Genomic DNA, 22,421 nt, shown 5'->3' on the forward strand with positions numbered 1-22,421 from the left:
AAACATGGAGATCCTTAATAAAAAAATTAGCAAATCAAATCCTACAATATGTAAAAATGATACTACATCATGACCAAGCAGGTTGATCTCAGGGATGGAAGGCTGGTTTAGTACTAGACCACCAGTCAATATAATTTACTACATGAACAAATAACTGCACATGCACCAACAGGCCCGGGATGAAGAACAATCTGGGAGTATGGCACTACAGCCAACTGCAGAGGGCAGGCCAGTCTGTAGGAGGCAGCAGCTGCCACTACATTCCAAGAGACTGTTGCCATTGTGGAATACAAGCCAAAATTCCCAGAACTTTTAATTTTTCAAAAGAAATAAGCAACTCAAATATTTATGGAGACCTGACTTCAAATATTTGCGACTACTTTTTTTTTTTTTAATATTTGGGCCAAACACAATTTTATAGCCAGAATTAGCCTGTGATTGCTAGTTTACAAGTCTCTTCTAATCTATCCTGAAAATGAAGCCCATGAGAAAGTTTACCAGCAAAGAGAGAAATGAATAAAAGTTTCAAACAAAGGTTCCTACTCCTGTTTGGTAGAAATGCATCAGGAAACAACTTTCATGGAAGCATGACCTTTATGACCTTGGGGTACACACCAAACATTTCCTGGGAAGGGCAGACAGTAAATATTTTAGGCTTCTGGGCCCTGTGATCTCCGCTCAACTCTGCCCCTGCAGCAGGAAAGGGGCTGCAAACATGTGAAAGCATAAGCATGCTTGGGTCCCAATAAAACTTTATTCTACAAAAACCCAACCCATGGGCCTTAGCTTACAGAACCCCGGGTAAACCACAAAGGAAAAGATTGGTATATCTGACAAAATTAAGATTAAGACCTCCTGTTCATCAAAACAAAAACAAAAACAAAAAACAGACACCAGGATGAAAGTGAAGCAGCAAGCCGCACCTGGGAGAACACATTTCCAACAATCATTACTGACAAAGAATAACGTGATAGAAGATTAGTGCCCATAAAGAGTGCATACAAAAATGCATACCAAATCAGCCAATCCAGAAGAAAATACTAGAACAAAAGACATGAATAGCATTTCACGGAAATGGAAACAAATGGCCAATAAACTATGGAAAGAAGATGCTCAACTTATTAGCAATTCATCAAAATGCAACTAAAATCACAACTGAAACATCAGTTTTGTTTTTAAAGACTATCCCTTTGAGAGAAAGCAAGCAAGAGCGCACCAGCATGGGGAGGAGCAGAGGTAGAGAGGGAAGCAGAATTCCTGTGGAGCAGGGAGCCTGATGTGGCTCCATCGCAGGACCCTGAGACCATGACCTGAGACAAAGGCAGATGCTTAACTGACTGAGCCACTCAGGCACCCCTGAAACATCATTTTGTAACCATCAAATTCACATTTAAAATGTCTGAAAATGGGATCCCTGGGTGGCTCAGCAGTTTGGCGCCTGCCTTTGGCCCAGGGCGCGATCCTGGAGACCCGGGATCGAATCCCACGTCGGGCTCCCGGTGTATGGAGCCTGCTTTCTCCCTCTGCCTGTGTCTCTGCCTCTCTCTCTCTCTGTGTGTGACTGTCATAAATAAATAAAAAAATTAAAAAATAATAATAAAATAAAATAAAAAAAATAAAATGTCTGAAAATCCCGAGTCTCGGTGAGGACACTGCACAGGGACAGCTCTCTGAGTTGGTGGAACGAAAATCAGGACCCACACTGGAAAACAGTCATGATTACACAGTAACAACGCATATCCCAAAACCCGCAACCCCACTCTGGTCACACCCCAGAGAAACTTATGTGTCCAACGAGGCAGGATGCCAACGCAACCAAGCGAGCCATTGCCTCTACGCTGCCCACGGGCCAAGTGTCTGCACCTGGGTGGAGAAAGAGCTGCGGTACATTCTCACGATGGAGCATTACAGTATTGCAGACAACACTGCCCCACTGAGCTGGTTCCCCACAGTTAGTTCATGTATTTCCTGATACATATCTTGTAAGCAGACACACACAAGATAGCATTCAATACTCTCCAGAGTTGCAAAGATTATAAGTCTGAAAATACCAAGGACTGGAGGGGACTGTGGGAATGCACGGAAGGGGGCTGGTGGAGTATACAGTGACACAACTCTTTTGGGGAAGTAATTTTGCATTACTTAGTAAGCCAGAGCACACCAAGTGATCCAGCAACTCCATTTAAGTACACACCAGCAATTCGACATAAAGAAACGAAGGTATACGAACACAATGGTATTAACAGCAAAAATTAATGAACTACACCATTAGCATGGATAAAACTAAGCCAACAAAATGTTGACCCAAGAACATACACAGTATGTATACACAAGAAAACAGAAAATTCAGGTTAGCAGTTACCTCCAGGAGAAAGAGAAGGACATGCCTCAGGGAAGAGCACACAGGCCTTCAGAGAGTTGGTAATCTCAACTTCTTAAACTGGGTTAACGTGTGTTCATTTTACACTTCTTTTTAAACTGCACATGCATACTCTACGCGTCTCTCTTTAGATCGAACGTATAAAGGGAGAAGGGGAGGGGTTGAAAGAAAAAGCCGTAGCCTCTCTGGGTCACTGAACTTGCCCACAGAGAAGTACACATAGCCTCTTGGAACCCAGCCTGATTTAAGCAGAGGAGCATCCCGTAGTGTCACGTGTGGGACCTGACACGCCCAGGGGACTGGATCTCCCTGAAGCCCACCTGGAATAGGAAGCCCAGGTTAGAGGCCAGCCTGCCTGGGATGGATCAAAGGTAATCAGGCAGGACTGAGGCCTAACAGCTTCATCAACACATACTGATCCGAGGCCCCCACCTGGGCACTGTGCCCCAGTTCTAGCCAGTTAACCTTCACCAGCTCCAGTGAAGGGAGAGAAGTCAACACACCTGCACTGTTACTTCAGGGGCAACTCAGAACTTCCAATGGCTTGCTCCAGGCAGCAGGAAATGGCCTGACCCCGTGGAAGGTAACTGGCTACGCTGGTCAAGATGACAAACACAATATACGCTCTAACTTGGCAAATTCCATTTGAGGATTTTCCTCCGTGGATACACTTGAACCCTGCATATAAAGACGAGGCTGAAGGACCATACACTGTAACGCTGAATAAATGGCAAATGCCTGGAAACCACCTCCATGTCGGTGCAGAGAACTAGTAAATCAACTGTGGTGTCTCCCAACACAGAGCTACTCCCAGACTTCTATGAGGCTAAAGAAAAAGAAGAAGAAAAGGAAAGGAAAAGGGAGGGGGAGGAAACAAACTATGGTGCTGTCACAGCAAGCTCTACAAGGTCTCTCAGTGACTAAAATACAGAGAGTACATAAACCCTTGCAGAAGAAGGTGCTTACCTGTTCACACTTTATTCACGTGAACACTAGCAAGATGTTATTAGGAGCTTAGGAGCAGCTCCTAACCGAGATAACCTACAAGGGCAAGGGGCAGGTCACAGAGGAGAATGGGACCGAGCTGAGAGCAGGACTTCTCAATGCACATCTTTTTAATCAAATATTTAATTACTTAAAGTTAACACTAGAGAGAGAGTACAAGCAAGCATGCACATGAGTGGGGAGGAGCAGCAGAGGGAGAGGGAGAAGCGGGCTCCCTACTGAGCAGAGCCAACACAGGGCTCAATCCCAGGACCCTGGGATCATGACCTGAGCTGAAAGCAGATGCTTCATCAACCGAGCCACCCAGGTGCCCCATAATTAACAACAAACTTTTTTTTTTTTAAGATTTATTTTTATTTATTTATGAGAGAGAGAGAGAGAGAGAGAGAGAGGCAGAGACACAGGAGGAGGGAGAAGCAGGCTTCATGCCGGGAGCCCGACGCGGGACTCAATCCCGGGACTCCAGGATCGCGCCCTGGGCCAAAGGCAGGCTCGAAACCGCTGAGCCACCCAGGGATCCCCTAACAATAAACTCTTAAATAAAGTAGCTGTCACAGAAGAGCGAGCCCCTTCCCATCAACTGTCAATGCTGGGGTCATGCGCAAGCCTGTATAGAGATACCAATTGAGGATCCAGTGTAGATGGATGACCAGGTTGACAGCCATAGAGGAATAGTAAATAAATGCATAGATAATAAATACTGTCACACAGGAAAATGGACCAGTCTGTGTGCAATGTCCCGATGCTAAGTTTTTTTTTTTTTTAAGATTTTATTTATTTATTCATGAGAGACATAGAGAGAGAGAGGCAGAGACACAGGCAGAGAGAGAAGCAGGCTCCATGCAGGAAACCCGATGTGGGACTCGATCCCCGGACTCCAGGATCACGCCCTGGGCCAAAGGCAGGCGCTCAACCACTGAGCCACCCAGGCATCCCCTGATGCTAAGTTATCTCTAAGATACATTAAGAAATAAACCTGGGGGATCCCTGGGTGGCTCAGCAGTTTGGCACTTGCCTTCAGCCCAGGGCAAGATCCTGGAGTCCCAGGATCAAATCCCGCATCGGGCTCCCTGCATGGTGCCTGCTTCTCCCTCTGCCTCTCTGTGTCTCTCATGAATAAATAAATAAAATCTTAAAAAAAAGAAAGAAAAGAAAAGAAAAGAAAAGAAAAAAAGAAAAGAAAAGAAAAGAAAAGAAAAAGAAAAGAAATAAAATAAAATAAACCTGGCCCAGACAGTAGTTTGCATATGCTCCCATGATGTTAAAATACATGTGTATGTGTACACATACATGGATGTCATTCTCACAAGTCATGCATATCTTTGCAAGGACTTGGCTAAGGGGGTTGCCCCCAGGAGGGTTACCTGGTATCTGAGGGTATCCATGACAGAAATATGCTTCTCAGTGCACACACCTTTGCACTTTTGGATGCTGTGGTAGGTTATTTTGTGCTAGGTTATAAATATACATATCTATAAAAGTTACCTAATTGCCAAACACACTAAAAAAATTTAATAAGGACATAAAACACATTTACAAAGGGATCAAAAAAGCTTGGGGAAATGTCCCTGGATAGGAAGCATAAATATTTATTTTTTTAAAGATTTTATTTTATTCGGGCAGCCCCAGTGGCTCAGCGGTTTAGCGCCGCCTTCGGCCCAGGGTGTGATCCTGGAGACCCGGGATCGAGTCCCACGTCGGGCTCCCGGCATGGAGCCTGTTTCTCCCTCTGCCTGTGTCTGCCTCTCTCTCTCTCTCTGATGAATAAATAAATAAAATCTTTAAAAAAAAAAAAAAAAAAAAAAAAAGATTTTATTTTATTCATTCATGAGAGAGAGAGAGTGTGTGAGAGAGAGAGGCAGAGACACAGGCAGAGGGAGAAGCAGGCTCCAAGCAGGGAGCCCGACGTGGGACTTGATCTCAGGTCTCCAGGATCACGCCCCCGGCTGAAGGCAGCGCTAAACCGCTGAGCCACCCGGGCTGCCTGGAAGTGTCAATCCACACACATCCATTCTCTGGGCAGTTGGCTGTCTCAGGTGGTGGAGCACATGACTCTTGATCTCAGAGTTATGAGTTCAAGCCTCATGGTGGGCATAAAGCTTACTTAAAATTAAATAAAGACATCAATTCTCTAAACTAGCCTATATTTTTAACATAAGCCCAAAGAAAATGCAATTTTTTAAACTAATTCTAAAATTCTATGAAAAACTAAATTTTTGCATAAATGGCCAAGATTTTTGAAAATCACGAGGAAATACTATTAAACATGTTAACGCACATTAATTTAAAGCTACAATACCAAAATTAATTTCTTCTCTCACTTATTAAATGAAAAATTCCAGATGGGCTATAAAGTGCAAATAAAAGCTAAAACTACTGAAGACAACATAAGTATTTTAAGAACACCTTAAGAACATATAATCCACCCAAAGTGTACAAACCAGTGGGCTTTAGCACATTCACAGGGCTGAGTATCCATCACTATCATCTAGTGCCACAGAAGGTCATCACCCCAGAAAGAAACCACAAGCTCATTAGCAGCAACTCCTCACTCCTATCCCCCCAATCCGGCAGTCACTTCCTATCCCTATAGATTGCCCGTCTGAGACATTTCACACAAAGGGGGAATTATATGTAGTCTTCTGCATCTGGCCTCATTCACTTAACATCATGTTTTCAAGGTTCATCCACATCATAACAAATATCATATCTCGCTCTTTTTTATGGCCAAATAATATTCTTTTAAAAAATATGTATTTATTTATGTAATCCCTACACCCAACATGGGGCTCAAACCCAGGACCCTGAGTTCAAGAGCTGCATACTTTTCTGAGCCAGTCAGATAGCACACAGTGAATAATATTCCATTATAGGGTCAGACCACACGTTATTTACTTATTCATCAGTTAATAGGCAATTGGGGTGTTTCTGCTTTTTGTCTGTGCCGTAAACATTGCTGTACAAGTTTCTGTGTGGATGTATATTTCAGGGTCCCCTGGGTACACACCTAGAAGTGGAAGTGCTGGGTTGAATGGTAACTGTGCTTATTCATTTGAGTGCTTACTCAGTCCACTCAAACTATGGACTGTTTTCCAAAATGATGCCCCATTTTACATTCCTGCCAGCAGTCAGCAAGAGCTCTGATTTCTCTACCTCCTCACCAATGCTACTGGTGTTATTGATGAGGGAGCACAGGGCAAGCTAAGGGCAAAGCACAAACTAACACCCCGCAAACTTCCTCTGGCCACCCCGTGAGATACATGTGACATTCCTCAGGCACTTCTGGCTGCCCTAAAACAAAGGAAAGGGGAAAACAAGTGGTTAATCAATAGAGATCACAGTCATGCAGGACATGGGTTTCCATCAGTTTGCAACTGTCTTAATAATTTACAAGAAAAAAGCCATCTTCAGGGGCACCTGCGTGGCTCAGTAGGTTAAGTATCTGCTCTCGGCTCAGGTCATAATCCCAGGGTCCTGGGATCGAGTCCCATGTCAGGGTTCCTTCTCTGTGGGGAGTCTGCTTCTTCCTCTCCCTCTGCAGTTCCCCCTGCTTGTGCTCTCTGTGTCAATTAAATAAATAAAATCTTAAAAAGGAAGAAGAGGAAAAGGAAGAAAAAAGGAAGAGAGGAAAGAAAGGGGAAAGAAAGGGGAAGGGAAGGGGAAGGGAAGGGGAAGGGAAGGGGAAGGGAAGGGGAAGGGAAGGGGAAGGGGAAGGGGGGACGAATGGAGGGAGGGAGGGGCGAGCAAGCAATCTCCAGAAACCTACAGACTCAACTACTTGGAGCCTAACACCACCCTCCCCTCGACAGGATAGAAACTCTTGCATAATCAGTCACTCCCAATTCAGCTCTGTCTGCCCACAGTCCTGTCCCTGTGCTTTCATAAAACCACCAAAGGTCTTTTGCACCAAAGACCTCTCAAGAATCCTTTCTTGGCCATGGACTCTGGACCCCAACACTCCCAACCACATCATTATCACCTATGGTATACAATTCCTAGTGGCTTTAGCAGCCATACCAGAAACACCCCAAAATCTTTACTAAATACTACAGAATTTCTTGGTGGAGTAAGCAAATAGCAGCTTCCTAGTAAAAGTCAAACCTTCCGGGCAGCCCAGATGGCTCAGTGATTTAGCACCGCCTTCAGCCCAGGACCTGATCCTGGAGACCCAGGATCGAGTCCCACATTGGGCTCCCTGCATGGAGCCTGCTTCTCCCTCTGCCTGTGTCTCTGCCTCTCTGTCTCTCTGTATGCCTCTCATGAATAAATAAATAAAATCTTAAAAAAAAAAAAGTCAAGCCTTCCGTTTCCAGACTGGGCAAGATGGTACTTAAGAAAAATTCTAGCGGGATCCCTGGGTGGCGCAGCGGTTTAGCGCCTGCCTTTGGCCCAGGGCGCGATCCTGGAGATCCGGGATCGAATCCCACGTCAGGCTCCCGGTGCATGAAGCCTGCTTCTCCCTCTGCCTGTGTCTCTGCCTCTCTCTCTCTCACTGTGTGCCTATCATAAATAAATAAAAAAAAAATTAGAAAAAAATAAAAATAAATCCTTAAAAAAAAATTTAAAAAAAAAAAAAAAAAAGAAAAATTCTAGCTGGCTACACTAAGAGCACCAAAAATCCAATTCAAGAACATCCTCTGGCTTTGAACTAAAATATTTCACTGGAGGGCACCTGGGTGGCTCAGTTAAGCATCTGCCTTCCTTTCAGATCGTGATCCCAGGGTCCTGGGATCGAATTCTACCTGTTTCTCCCTCTCCCTGCTACTTCCCCTGCTTGTGCATGCTCATGTTCTACGTCAAATAAATAAGTACTTTAAAAAACAAAAAATTAAACACTTCCTTGGAGTGTGAACTGGATACACTTCGCTGATGCCAAGTCGGTATTTTGGTTTTAGACAGTGACCACCATCACTGCCTTAGTAAGTCTCCCTATTGAAATCATCTTTGTTGGACTTTGGGGGTAGAGGTGAGAAATGTATGCTTTCTCATCACCCCAACTCCCCCCCCACACACACACCGCTTCAAGCAGCATATGTCTCAATGCACAAGGGCAGCAAACACTTGGGAGATTTTTGTTGTTGCCTTAATTCTGGCCAACTATTCAGCTAGTAACCAATAAAGCCTTTGCTAACCTATTACCATCTGGGTTTGGCTGATCTTTTGCAGATAACTTGGTCCCTCTGGTCCTAACCAAGCCCGTCACACCACAGCCCAACTGGTGCCTCTTGGGCAGCCAGCGACACACTTTGCCTATGTGCCTCGCGGTGCTGATCAAGGCCCCAGCACTGTGATTTAAAGTTTTGTTGTTTTTTAAGATTTTAGCTATTCATTCATGAGAGGCACAGAGAGAGAGGCAGTGACACAGGCAGAGGGAGAAACAGGCTCCCTCCAGGGAACCCGATGCAGGACTTGATCCCAGAACCCTGGGATCATGCCCTGAGCCAGAGACGGATGGTCAACCATTGAGCCACCCAGGCGTCCCAGCTCTGTGGTTTATAGAGGTGGCAACACCATTTAGAGTCTAAGCAGTTAAGGATCAAACCTATTATTGTTACATTAGCAACATGAATACGTGTTTCACAGAGAGTGAAATCTGCCCCACAAGTGCTGCTCTACTCATCCTGCAGAGAGCCTGGGAACACATGAGATGTGACTGAATTCTCATTCTCACTCCTGGGCTGCAACACAAGAGCTGTGAGGGCATGAATTTTTTTTTTTTTTTTTTAAGATTTATTTATTATTTATTCATAGACGAGAGAGAGAGAGAGAGAGAGAGAGAGAGAGAGAGAGAGGCAGAGGGAGAAGCAGGCTCCATGCAGGGAGCCCGATGTGGGACTCGATCCCAGGTCTCCAGGATCAGGCCCCGGACTGAAGGCTGCGCTAAACCGCTGAGCCACCCGGGCTGGAGGGCATGAATTAAACAGCACAGGCCCCCAAAGTGAGAGCAGAGGGAAGAAGCAAAATAAATCAACAAAAAGAATAAAAGCAGTAAATGTGGGGCTGTGGCTGCACGGGGTCTAGGCAGGAGTTCCTTTTGGGAAATAAAGCAAACCTGCAATGCTTGAGACCTACAACAAAGTGGGGAAATTCTGCTCTTCTGATGTTTCTGGTACTTGGAGCAGACTCCTCACCCTTCCAAGTCTCACTTCTAAGGCAGAACATTCCAGCAAAGGTTCCAGCTTACAGAGACTGGAAAAGGCAGAGGACACTAACTCGAGCGCAAGCAGTCCTGCGGTGGCTGCCTCATAAGGGGGTCCTGGCAACGCCAACAGTGAGACCCAGAGTGTCCTCGAGATTAGAACACAGGACTCAGGGCTGTGGTGTCATTGCAGTTACCAGCCAAGTGAAATGACCAACCCATTACCCTCTCCACCTTACATCATAATCATCTGCCTCTGGAGATCAAACCTGTTGCTGATTTTTCATGTTCATCGTCTCTTCTTTGGGAACACTTTCTTGATTGTCTACCGGCAAATCCATTACTTCTATTACTCATCAGAACTGGTGGAAGGTTTCATGACAGTTTACATTTTTACTACAAATATTACGTTTTGGGGCAGCCCCGGTGGCGCAGTGGTTTAGTGCCGCCTGCAGCCCAGGGTGTGATGCTGGAGACCCGGGATCGAGTCCCACATCAGGCTCCTTGCGTGGAGCCTGCTTCTCCCTCTGCCTGTGTCTCTGCCTCTCTCTCTGTCTCTGTGTATCTCTCATGAATAAATGAATAAAATCTTAAAAAAAAAAAAAAAAAACACAAATATCACGTTTTCCAGGTTACCTAGGTTCTGATATCCCTACTCCTTATGATACCCACCTTTCACCAGGGCAAGAAATTACTCGATGGTTCTAAACGCCTAGAAATCAATTTAAGATTCACCTGGAGCCCACCCACCTGGTCCTGGGGGCATGCAGAAACTCAGGTGTGTGGCCCTCATAGTGCCTGCAGCTGGGTTTTCTAAACACTGGCCCACGCCTGGCACTGTGACCATCCTGATTACAGAAAATGGTCCACAAGTTTACATCTAACAGAAGAGAAAGCACATAATTTTTAGCCTCTTACTCTCATTCCCATATATATTCCCATTTCTTGCCAAACCCAATCATTCAGTAGCACCCCCTTACCCTGCATCTGGTGCTTTCCAGACCGGGCTCATAACCTTCTCTTCTGTGAGATCCACATGAGCAATCATCCACATGTTTCAGTGCTCCCTGACTGGGCACAGAGGCCTCGGAAATGGCCCAGTATACTGCCTGGCAAACACAAGCTCCCACTTAACCCATGACGCCAACAGCAGGGTCACATCATCTCTGAAGTATCAGAGAGCATGCAAAAAAAAAAAAATATATATATATATAATATTATTTTATTTATTTTTTTAGTTTAAGTAATCTCTATGCCTAACATGGGGCTCAAACTCACATCTCCAGGACCAAGAGTTGTGAGCCCTTCTGACTGAGCTAGCCAAGTATCCCTCAAAATATATCTGTTAAATAAGTAATGAGCAAAAATGAAAAATAAAAAGTCCACAAGCCGAGACTGTTCAACACCTCAACGGAGCAGGTGGGAAGAACTGGGATGGTGATAAAGTCTGACTCTAAGATGTGAAGCCAAGCACATGCTAACATTTGGGAACACTTTCCCAGCAACAGAGGAAAAGAAATACAGGAGAATTCTGAATTTTCTGTGGAGGTACTTTCTCTTATTACCCCCGCCCCCAACCCCTTTGTATAAGATAATCATTTTCTAGGCTAAACTCACCCATCACTCAGTCCCTCCAAACAACTAGACCTTCACGACTGCCCATACGGTGGGTATCAAGAACATCTGCAGTACATCCTGCTTCCAAGAACAGGGTCTCAATCTTAGATTCAAACAAAAGATTTCCAAGGAGAACTGCAACAGAAGTTCAGAAGGAGAGGATGCAGATTATTAAAGGAAGGAGTTAAAAAAAAAACTGGCTGGGCTGAAAACTGGCATGTCTTCCCAGTGGAAGGTTCACTACATGATATGAAGAATGAATTACAACAAACATGATTAGAACATCTGAGAACACAAAAAAGAGAAACTTTAACCTCCAGAGAAAGGTAAAAACAAGTCATCTACAAAAGAAACAATGAAATTGCTAGGACTGCTCATCTGTAACGGGCTCTAGAAAACAGCAGAGCAATATCCTCCTATTTGAAGGAAAATTATTTTGACCTGGAATACCCAGGCAACCTACTACACTAGTAGGGGGGTAAAATAAAATCTTTTAGACATGATGGGGCTTAGAAAATTTACAACTGGGATCCCTGGATGGCGCAGCGGTTTGGCGCCTGCCTTTGGCCCAGGGCGTGATCCTGGAGACCCGGGATCGAATCCCACATCGGGCTCCCAGTGCATGGAGCCTGCTTCTCCCTCTGCCTGTGTCTCTGCCCCCCCGCCCCCCCCCCTCTCTGTGACTATCATAAAAAAAAAAAAAAAAGAAAAAGAAAGAAAATTTACAACCTGGGCAGCCTGGATGGCTCAGCGGTTTAGCGCCTTCAGCCCAGGGCGTGATCCTGGAGACCCAGGATCGAGTCCCAACACGTCTGGCTCCCTGCATGGAGCCTGCTTCTCCCTCTTCCTGTGTCTCTGCCTCTCTGTGTCTCTCATGACTAAATAAATGAAATCTTAAAAAAAAAAAAAAAAAGGAAAGAAAAGAAAAAATTTACAAACTAAAGACTTCTGCAGAACACAAAAGAATACTCTTGCATGACAAGAAATAAACCCAAAAAGGAGGAAGACGGTGGGTACAAGCAAAAGTATAAAACTTACAACTATCTTATCAGTTATTGCATGCTTTTAAAAACTGTTTAAAAAAAAAAAAAAAAAAAAAGAGGGACACCTGGGTGGCTCAGCAGTTGGGTCTGTGCTTTCGGATCGGGATGTGATCCCGGAATCCTGGCGCTGAGTCCCAAGTCAGGCTCTCTCCATGGAGCCTGCTTCTCCCTCTGTCTCTCATGAACAGATAAATTAAAAAAAAAAAAAAAGAGAGAGAGAGAGAGATAGACAGACAAACACTAGAGGTGCCTGGGTGGCCCGGTTGGTTAAGCATCTGCCTCCGACTCAGGTCATGATCCCAGCGTTCTGGGATCCAGCCTGGAATCAGGCTCTCCACTCAGAGCCTGCTTCTCCCTCTCCCTCTGCCTGCTTGTGCTGTCAAATAAACAGTCTTAAAAGAGAGAGACACTACACCAAAATGTAAAACTCAGATAACGGGAAAAAAATGTAAAAGACATAAAAAATAAAAAAAGACATTCATAGAAAATATACTAACGGCCACTAAGCAAATGAAAACACTTTCTGACTCCTATCCACGGAGGGACTGCCTGGATAGAGGTGGTCTCAGTCCCTAACGGGAATATAAATCGATAAAGACTTTCTGGACAGCAATTTGGCAGTATCAGCTAACGTTTCAAATATGCACAGACTCTGAACCATCAATTCTAAAAGTCGGATTCTGAAATTCTAAATGCCATACACGCGTGCAAATATCTAAGTACTCGCCATTGTACGCAGCAGTGTAATGACAGAAAACCACAGGGCAGCCCGGATGGCTCAGCGGTTTAGCGCTGCCTTCAGCCCAGAGCGTGATGCTGGAGACCTGGGATCGAGTCCCACGTCGGGCTCCCTGCAGGGACCCTGCTTCTCCCTCTGCCTGTGTCTCTGCCTCTCTCTGTGTCTCTCATGAATAAACAAAATCTTGAAAAAAAGAAAAAAAAAAAAGAAAACCACAGAATCCTTTATTACGTCCGTTCACGGGACACGGCAGGTAAACGACCGCGCGGCCACTGGAAAGCCAAAGATCGGGGGACAGGGACGGCCCAGGACGCGGAAGCTACGCAGACAACGTTAAATACAACTCCGGAGCAAACCGCATAGACGGTTTAGGTCTTTTCACATAAAAACAGCCCAAGTCCACGTGCGTGTGTAACCGTGTGCAGAGCCTGGACGGAAGGCTAGGATGCTGCCCGCCCCTCGGTTTCTCCCGAACGCGGAGTGGGAAAGCAGAGACTACGGTGACTCTTTTCTTTTTTTCCTCCGCCCCAACACTGATGTGAGCGCCCAGGAATTTCGGGTCCCGGGAATCCGGGGGTGACGAAGCCAGAGGCCACGCGCTGCGGAGGGTCAGGCGGCTGCGCCCGGGTCCCGCCGTGCGCGCTCCCGGGCGGACGGGGCACTCGGTGTGGCGCCGGTCGGCGCGGCGCAGGTGGCTGCTACGGCCCCCGGTGCAACACGGCTCGGGCGGCCACGAGGGGCTCAAGTCCGTTCCCACTCCCCGAACCGCCCTCGGCGGCCGGAGCGAGAGCCCGGACCCCTAGCCTCGAGCCCAGCGCCGGGGCTCGGCGGGGAGAAGCCGCCGACGGCGGGGGCGGAACCCGGGCAGTCGGGCGACACGGGCGACACGGGGCGCCCCGCGCGCTCAGCCGAACCTCCGAGCCTCGCAGTGGAGAAAGGCGCGGGCTCGGACCCGGGGCGTCCCGCCCCCCGCCCCCCCTCACCTCTCGGGGCGGCCGCCAGCGCCGGCGCCCGCAGGCTGCGGCCCCACAGCAGCAGCATCCGCAGCTCGCGCGCCATGTCCGTCCTCCGCGGCCGCCGAGCCACACGCGCGGCGAGGGCGGGGCGGGGCGGGGCCTTCCTCGGGCGCGGCGCGGTGACGTCACGCCGAGCGCAGGGCTGCCCGGCCCGCTGCCTGCGCGGGAGAGCGGGCGGGGCCCTGGTGGCCCGCGCCGCGCGGGGAGCGTCGGGCCTGGGGACGGGCCCTCCGTGACCTTGTGTCGCGTTGTCAAGGACGACGGGCGGGTGCGCGGGCCCGGGAGGGCGTGAGAGGGAGGCGGCGGCGATGCGGCGGACGTCCCGGGCCCCGGCGCCACTGGGGAGGGGGAGAAGCGGGGGCGGCCCGGAGGCTGGACGTGTCCTCGCGCTCCTCCTCCCGCCCTGCTGCAGCGGACGAGCCCCGCCGCTCATTCTCTTTTAATTAAGAAGAAAACAAAAATTGTTTTAAGTTGAAATATGGTGGACCCAGAAAGCTACATTAGTTGTAGGTGTAGAGCGCTCCACCCCGGCGGGTGCCGTGGGCCACCACGCCACACGCCTGGCCCGTGGCTGCGGTCAGTCACTGTGCGGTGCTGTGCCTGGCCCCGTCAACGCCCTTTCTCGCCCGGTGCCACAGCGCGCGCGGCGTCGTCCAGGTTTTCTGAGGACCCGGCGGCCCCAGGTGGCTTCTGGGGCTCGCTGGAGGGTCGCTACCGGAGCAAGAAGCTACGAAAACGGAGCTGCAAAGTACGAAAGACAGGAGAGGGTTCACCCCCACCCCCACCCCCGCTTGGACCCAGGGCGCCGTCGGGGCATTGGGAGGGGCGACCCCGGGACCTTCCAGGTGGAAGGTGGAAAGGATGAGCCCCATGTGCCAGGCTCCAGCAGCTGAGCAGCATGTCCCCGAGACGGGCGGACTAGGCTGGGGGCGGGGGGGGGGGGCAGGAGCCCTTTCTCTGTCGTTGGAGGAAGACCAGCAACCTCCCCACGGGCCCCCGCGGCGCCGCCTCCTCCTCGGGGCTTCACCCCCCCACCCCCACCACGCCACTTCTAATCCATTCCAGCCCCTGGGCCCCGCCCCTCTCCTTCCCCCACCTCCCTGCAGATACAGGGGCGGGTGGCAGGCCCAGAGTGGTCAAGCTGCAGCTACTCTGGGGCCCTGAGGGGTCTGAGCCTCGCGTTGCATTTGTTCACCCAGGAAGTCCTCCCTTTTGCAAGAGCGGACACACTGGTCTGTGGGGCAGTAGATGTAGGCCCGGGGGGATCCTTTTATTTCAGGAAGAAGTGGTATCTGGCAGAGGGAAACCTATGCTTCACATAAGGGTGGGGGGTGTCAACTATCCTTCAATAAAAGATCAATTTGGGATCCCTGGGTGGCGCAGCGGTTTGGTGCCTGCCTTTGGCCCAGGGCGTGATCCTGGAGACCCAGGATCGAGTCCCACATTGGGCTCCCGGTGCATGGAGCCTGCTTCTCCCTCTGCTTGTGTCTCTGCCTCTCTCTCTCTCTCTCTCTGTGACTATCATAAATAAATAAAAATTAAAAAAAAAAAAAGATCAATTTAAAGTTTTAAAAAATGGGGAATCCCTGGGTGGCTCAGTGGTTTAGCGCCTGCCTTTGGCCCAGGGCGCAATCCTGGAGTCCCGGGATCAAGTCCCATGTCGGGCTCCCAGCATGGAGCCGCTTCTCCCTCCTCCTGTGTCTCTGCCTCTCTATCATAAATAAATAAATCTTTTTTAAAAAATCACTAAAGTTTTAAAAAATGATGGACAGGACCCAGGCTCTGTGGAGGACAAAGACACCAGGTTCCAGACACTCCTGTCCTCTCCTGGTCTGTGGACGTCAGACGCCCTCAGCTACAGATGTTCGCGAAACTATCTTCTGGTAGCCCGGGAAACTCTGGCTTTCCAAGATGCCTATAGACCCAAATCAAGTCTTTTTTTTTTTTTTTTTTAAGATTATATTTTTTCATGAAAGAGAGAGAGAGGCAGAGACATAGGCAGAGGGAGAAGCAGGCTCCCCAGACTCCGGATGACACCCTGACCTGAAGGCAGTCAGATGCTCAACTGCCGAGCTACCCAGGTGTCCCCCAAACCAAGCCTTGAGGGGCCTGGGCAGATTTCAGCCCCTGAGAGTACGAGGAAATTGGAAGAAGGAAGAAAATGATTAGATGCAGATGTACGACTTGGACTGACCGAGACTGCCCGGGATTGCTGGCGGGGCACGAGAGAAGCAGAGGAGGAGAGGGCCCCTGGGCCTCCTGACTACCGCTGGGGCCTCTATGAGGCTGCCCTTGCTTCTCCAGAGGCCACCGCCTTCGACAGCAGCGGGGGGGGGGGGGGGGGGGGGGCCGGCCTGGAGAAACGCGAGCCGTGTCATTCGCGGTGGCCGGAAGGCAGGGCCAACCCGCCCGGCCACGGCTGAAGGGGTCCCCGAAGCACGGAACACACGGACAATGGATGTTCTTCAGCCCGGAGAGGAGGGAATTTCTGATACCTGCTGCAGCGTCAGTGAACCGGGGGGGGCCTGATGGTCAAGGACACGAAAAGACAGATACTGTGTGATCCCACTCGCACGAGGCATCGGAACTGTGGAATCCAGACACCGGCAGGGGGAGGGGGGACCTGGGCGGGAGTGGGAGGGCGATGGGGAATCCTGTCTAATGGGGACAGAGTTTCCGTTTTGCAAAATGAGCTCTGGAGACGGTGGCGGTGATGGCCGCGCAGCAGTGGGGATGCATTTAGTGCCACCGAGCTATGCGCTTCAAAACGATGACAGAGGGGTGCCTGCGGGGCTCGGTTAGTGGGCAGCCGCCTCTGGGTCTCGGCTCAGGTCGTGATCTCGGGGTTGTGAGCTCCGGGCCTGGCTTGGGCTCCGCGCTCAGCAGTCGGCTGGTCCCTCTTCCCCTGCCCCGCCCCACTCCACGCACTCGCTCTCAAATAAATAAAACCTTTAAAAAATTATTACAACGGGGGCAGTCCCGGTGGCTCAGCGGTTTGGCACCGCCTTCGGCCTGGGGTGTGATCCTGGAGACCTGGGATCGAGTCCCACGTTGGGTTCCCTGCATGGAGCCTGCTTCTCTCTCTCTCTCTCTCTCTCTCCCATGAATAAATAAATAAAATCTTTAAAAAAAATTATTCCAACAGTAATCTTTATGCATATTTTACTGTAATTTCTGTAATGCCCTCTGGAAAGGAAAAACAAATGTGTCTCCCTTTATTTGCCTTTCTTAGTTCAAGGCACCAACTTGTGGGCGGGCTTCCCGCTTCACTGGGCAGCATCCTGGGAGTTCCCAGAGGAAGGAAAGCTTGGGGCGATAGGATACTTTTTGGCCTGGAAAGGGCCCAGGGGTGATGGGATTTTCTCCCAGTTTCATAAACCCTCTTATAGGGCATCTTCATTTTTGAAGTTCAAAAAATAGGGGTTTGGGGGCACCTGGCTGGCTCAGTTGGTGAAGCAGGACTCTTGGTCTTGGGGTTGTAAGTGTGAGCCCTGTGTGGCTGTAGAGAGGACTTTTTTAGAAGTTAGAGGTGGGGATCCCCGGGTGACTCAGCAGTTGAGCACCTGCCTTCGGCCCAGGGTGTCATCCTGGAGTCCTGGGATCGAGTCCCACATCGGGCTCCCAGCATGGAGCCTGCTTCTCCCACTGCCTGTGTCTCTGCCTCTCTGCGCCTCTCATGAATAAATAAATAAAATCTTAAAAAAAAAAAATAAGAAGAAGTTGGAGGCAGGAGGTGGTGGGAGAGGCCAGGCAGTCGCGGAGGCCGGGTGTCGTCCGAGAGCTGTGCAGCTCCGGAGAGGGAGGCCGCCTCCGCCGGCGCCCCCGGGGCCACACTGAGCTGCGTCTGGAGGCTGTGGCCGCAGCTTCGGAGGCACTGATGCTCCCCGGCTTCAGAGGTGCCAGAACGTTCAAATTCAGAGAAGCAGCTAGTAGCCTGGTGGCACCTGCACGGGGTTTTGTGTGATTCTTCCAGTCCCTGTCTTCCTTTGCAGGACTTTGATGCCAACTCAGCATGTGACCCAGTATTTTGCTGATTCACTCGACAACTATCTCTGTGTCTGACAAACGTCAGCCCCCAGCTGACTTCAGACACCTGCCGACAGCAATACTAGGTCTGGGGGAACCCGCGCCCTGACCCCAACCTGCACACTTGCTGATGGTGGGACCTGGCCAGAAGCCAGATCCGTGGCCCTTCGTGGAGGCAGGTGCAGCGCTTAGGACCTGGCCTGGAACTTACCAGAACATTTCTCATTTCAGTGGAGGACTCTGAGTTTTTTTTCTCCGAATGACTCCTCCTGCTTTGACAGTGTCCGCCTTTAATTCCACCATCAAGGACACTGGAAACGTCACAGGTTGATCCCAAACTTTCAGGAGTGATTGGACCCAAGGTCTCTGTCCCTTTTCATGCTCTGTGGCATTGGCACTTGGTCCAGGGCCCTCTCAGGGCTTCCTGGCTTTCCTGAGCAACTCTGGCTCTGGAAAAGGTGGCCACCTCTCCCACCGCATTTATTCCTAGAAACTTCTGGGGGCTACCACTTGGTGAACTAGCCTCGAGGGCGCAGTTTGAAAGATGCCTTCTGTCCTGCCAAAGCACTCGGGTCACATCTTTCCCCCAGCCTGCGGACGAGGTCATTCTAGGCATTGGAACAAACGTCCACCAAAACTCAAAATCTACTGCGTCTATGGCTTGCTTGAAGGAAGACACGGAAAGATTAGTTTGGTGTGAGAGACTCTCCAGTGCAGAGAAGCAATTCTGTTCTGTGCGTGGTTGGGTGAGTGTGTGCATGTGGGCTCCGGCAACGCACTTGCCCCACTAGAGCCCCACTCTTAGCCCAACACCCGTAAAGAGCAGAAAGGCCGTCTGGGAGGCTTCACCTGCTGGCATCCCCTTTCCCTGTCCGCATGGCTTCCTGGTGGCTCAGGACCCCTCTCGACGTCTGTCTCCCGTGCCAGTGAAGCCCTGCTTCCCCGAAGGACTGGCTGGCTGCCTGGGTGCCATGGGCCCTTACCCCACCAGCCAGAGGCCCAGTCCAGGGGGCATCTTGTGCAGCACCTGGTGTCAGGCCCCAGCAGGTTGGTGGCTTTCACGGAGCTCCCCTCACCAAGACCACGTCCCTTCGGGTACGAAGAGGGCCCCCTCGCTCAGGATCCTCTGGTCCGATGGGGTATCGGAGGGCAGGGTGGAAATGTCCCCAGGCACAGGGCAGCCGGTGTCTTCCGAGTGGTCCAGGAGACAGGACGGGCCTGACCCCAGCACTTGCGCCACCGGTGCAGAGAACCAGCACAAGCGCTTTCCCATCGCCCAGGGACCCGGCGCTGCTTTTGTGGAAGAGCAAGCACGGTGGGATCCCCATGTCTGTTTTGCCCACGGTCTGCAGGTTTACAAACGTACCTCACAGGACATCTTCCTGAACCTCCCTGTGCCCTGGGTCCTGCCCTAGCTCCTGTCCGTCCAGGGGACCTCGGCTGCCAGTGGGCCTGCCAGGCGCTCATTCAGGGATCGGAGGACAGAAGGGGTTGGAAGGTGCCAGCTCAGAGCGAATGCTGTGAAGGAGGCCACAGAGCCACTTGAGCAAACCCCCTCTCTAAAAACCATCTATCGTGAACATTAGGACTAAGGCAGTTTCGGGGCTCCGTTGGTGGAATATGTGATGCTTGGGGTTGTGGGTTCGAGCCCTACGTTGGGTGTTGAGATTATTTTTCTTTGAGAGATTTGAGAGAGAGAGAGAGAGAGAGCACGCGCACGCGCGCGAGCGCACACAGAGGCGGAGGCAGAGGGAGCAGCAGACTCTCCGCTGAGCAGGGATTCCTGACACAGGGCTCCATCCCAGGACTCGGATCATGACCTGAGCCAAAGACATGCTTCACCGACTGAGCTATCCAGGTGCCCTGGGTGTTGGGAGTTGAGATTAAAAAAAAAAAAAAAAAAAAAGACAAGGCAATTTCAAAGTCAAGATGGTTGTTCTTGGCCCCCTTGGGCCTCGCTGCTCCGCGTGTAGACTGAGGCCCGGGCCTCACCTGGGAGCTCCTCAGGAACTCAGCAGCTTGCCCGCCCGCCCGGCGCAGGCCACGATGCCAGGGTGTCGGCAAGATCCCCACTGGGCCGTCCGGAGAGGGTGCCGCCCCGACCCGGAGACACCTCCTCGCTCCCAGCGCGAACTGGGATCGGTGCCCCCTTTGAGCCCCGGCACCACGTCGCCCTTCCCCTCCGCTCTCCAAGGGCTGGACGGCGGCGGCTCGGATGTGCTCAGCAGGTGGCTGAGGGAGCAAACTCAGGGCTTGCACCAGGCCTGCTTGTTTCCCCGTCAACTGGATAGCAGGGGTGCGCCCCCGAAATCACCTGTTCTGGAGGCAAGGGGGCCTCGGCTTGGGACCCACTCACGTCTTTCCTGTCATTTCTCACACTTGCTGACCTCCCCCCCACGAGAGAATCCCTCTTCCTCACCCAGGAAACCAGAGACCAGAACTCAAGTGGCTAGAGGGCGGGAACAGTGAGAACCGGCCTCACCAGAAGCTCAGGGGTCCCCTATGTGGGGACCTGGCCCTCCCAAGGGATGCCAGTTCTGGCAGCCGAACACCAGGCCTCTGGTTGCCTCCTGCGTGGAAGCCAGGCCTCCTCAATGGAACCTGCTGCCTTTCTCTGCACCTCCCAGCTTTGGTCTGGACCCCCGACCGCCCTGCCTCCAGATGCTCAACTCGTGGCAGCACATGAAGCAACGCTTCCCGTTCTGAGGCCCCCAAACCTGTGCCAGATGTGAGGGGTCCTGGGTGGGGTCAGAGACACAGGGTGGGTCCTGGCGCAGGGAACCCTGCCACAGCCCCTCGCCATCCTTCCAAGGATGTCCTCTCTGGAGGTTTCCCTAAAGGACCACCCTCACCTGGAACAGTCTCTACACATCACTACAGGCCTTGAGGATCTTCAGGCTTGGACTCTGTTGACATACCTCTATAGGACTACTTTAAACATGTTTATTTTTAAAAGATATTTTATTTATTTGAGAGAGAGAGAGCATGAGCAGGGGAGAGAAGAAGTAGGCCCCCAGGAGAGCTTGGAGCCCAATGTGGGGGCCGATCCCAGGACCCTGGGGTACCCAAGCCAAAGGTAGATGCTTACCCGACTGAGCCACCCAGGCAACCTCAGCATCAGTTTGTGAGAGGCTTTCTCATCGCTGGCCCAGAGCCCTGGTCCCGGGCCCAGAGCGTAAGGCCGCTTCAGTAACTGCCCCCTCGAGGCGCTGGGCTGGCGGGCCCCACCCGGACAGGGCCAGTCCCACCCGGACCTGGGAGGCCTTGGACACCGCCTCCTGTGTGCCAGGGGGTGTTCGCCCCCCCCCCCCCCCCCCCGGCCAATGTAGCCCCAAGGGAGACCAGGCCGGGCCTGCGGAGCCCGGCCGGAGGACAGCGGGCGTGGGCCCCACAGTGCGCAGCGCAGCTCGGGCTGGACGGCCCCCACCTGCCCGGCCAGGTCCCCTCCCCGGCCTCCTGCCTCAGGTCCGAGGCCGCGGCGCCCTGACGCCTTCCAGGGCACCTGGGAGGGCGGGCAGAGCCGAGCTCGCTATGGCCCAGGCTCCTGGGTGCTGCTGCCCCGCCGTGGCCGCGCCAGCCCCCCGGACGCCCCAGGCCTCACGTCCCGCGAGCAGCGTCCCGCCTGCCTCTCAACCCCCGAAAATGGGAGCCCGCGCCCCGGCCCCGTGGCCGGTGTGCCCGGGACCCTAGAGCCTTGGCCGGAGCCCGGGAAATCCCCGAGCGGGCACCGCCTGCTTCTGGTCCACTCAGCGCGGTTCCGTTCTGTCCTTTAGCCCGCGGGCTACGATCACTTACGTTCCACGAGCGACCCGTCACCCTGGCCCCGGCTTGGCACGAGAGGCCACCGGAGGCGGCGCAGTGATACAGGGCGTCCCTGCCGGGGGCTCCTTGGGTGAAGCGCGTCCGCTCCCACACGGGAACACCGGCCTGTGCAGAGCAGCAGGGCGACAAGCACGTTCTGGTTTGGACGGGATCTTTGGTTCCACTTCGGAGCAGTCAGCGACAGGAGGGGAGAGCGCCGTCTTCAGCCTGACATCCCAGAAGCCGAAGGCGCTCCACCGCTTCCGCTGGACATTGCATCCTACCCGTTTTTAACAGGCCGAGTTCTCAGAAACGTAATCGAACACACGGACTAGGCACGCTCAACCGGGACCCTTGGGGCTTGCGAACACTGGCTCGCTAAGCGCATTCTCAGGGTCGTTAGCCAACTGGGACCATCTTTGAATCCAAGCAGTTTTACCAGCTTTTATTATAAACACCAGCACATTTCAAGTTTCCTCTTTTTGATCACAAATATAGGACTTTTTTCTTCTCCTCTTAAGTATACAGCATGAGACGCAGCGCCAGGGCTTCCCAGCTCTTACAGAAATCTCCTTACGCCGAGGGCAGGGTCAGCACCCCCAGACCACACCCTCGGCCGCATCCCTTGGCGGATTACACAGGACATCGACTCCAA

At 51.5% G+C, this 22,421-nt stretch overlaps 1 protein-coding gene across 1 annotated transcript in view; it reads right to left on the reverse strand.

The window, feature by feature from the left end:
- TRAP1 (TNF receptor associated protein 1) overlaps positions 1 to 14,032 on the reverse strand; it is a 51,817-nt gene extending 37,785 nt beyond the window's left edge. Inside the window, exon 1 of the mRNA XM_072835538.1 lies at positions 13,907 to 14,032. Within this exon, the coding sequence (XP_072691639.1) occupies positions 13,907 to 13,982 (76 nt within the window). The 5' untranslated portion in view covers positions 13,983 to 14,032. The remainder of the gene's footprint in view (positions 1 to 13,906) is intronic.
- Positions 14,033 to 22,421: the final 8,389 nt, after the last annotated feature.

This window comes from Canis lupus, chromosome 8 (assembly GCF_048164855.1).
Source record: "Canis lupus baileyi chromosome 8, mCanLup2.hap1, whole genome shotgun sequence".
Classification (NCBI taxonomy): Eukaryota; Metazoa; Chordata; class Mammalia; order Carnivora; family Canidae; genus Canis; species Canis lupus.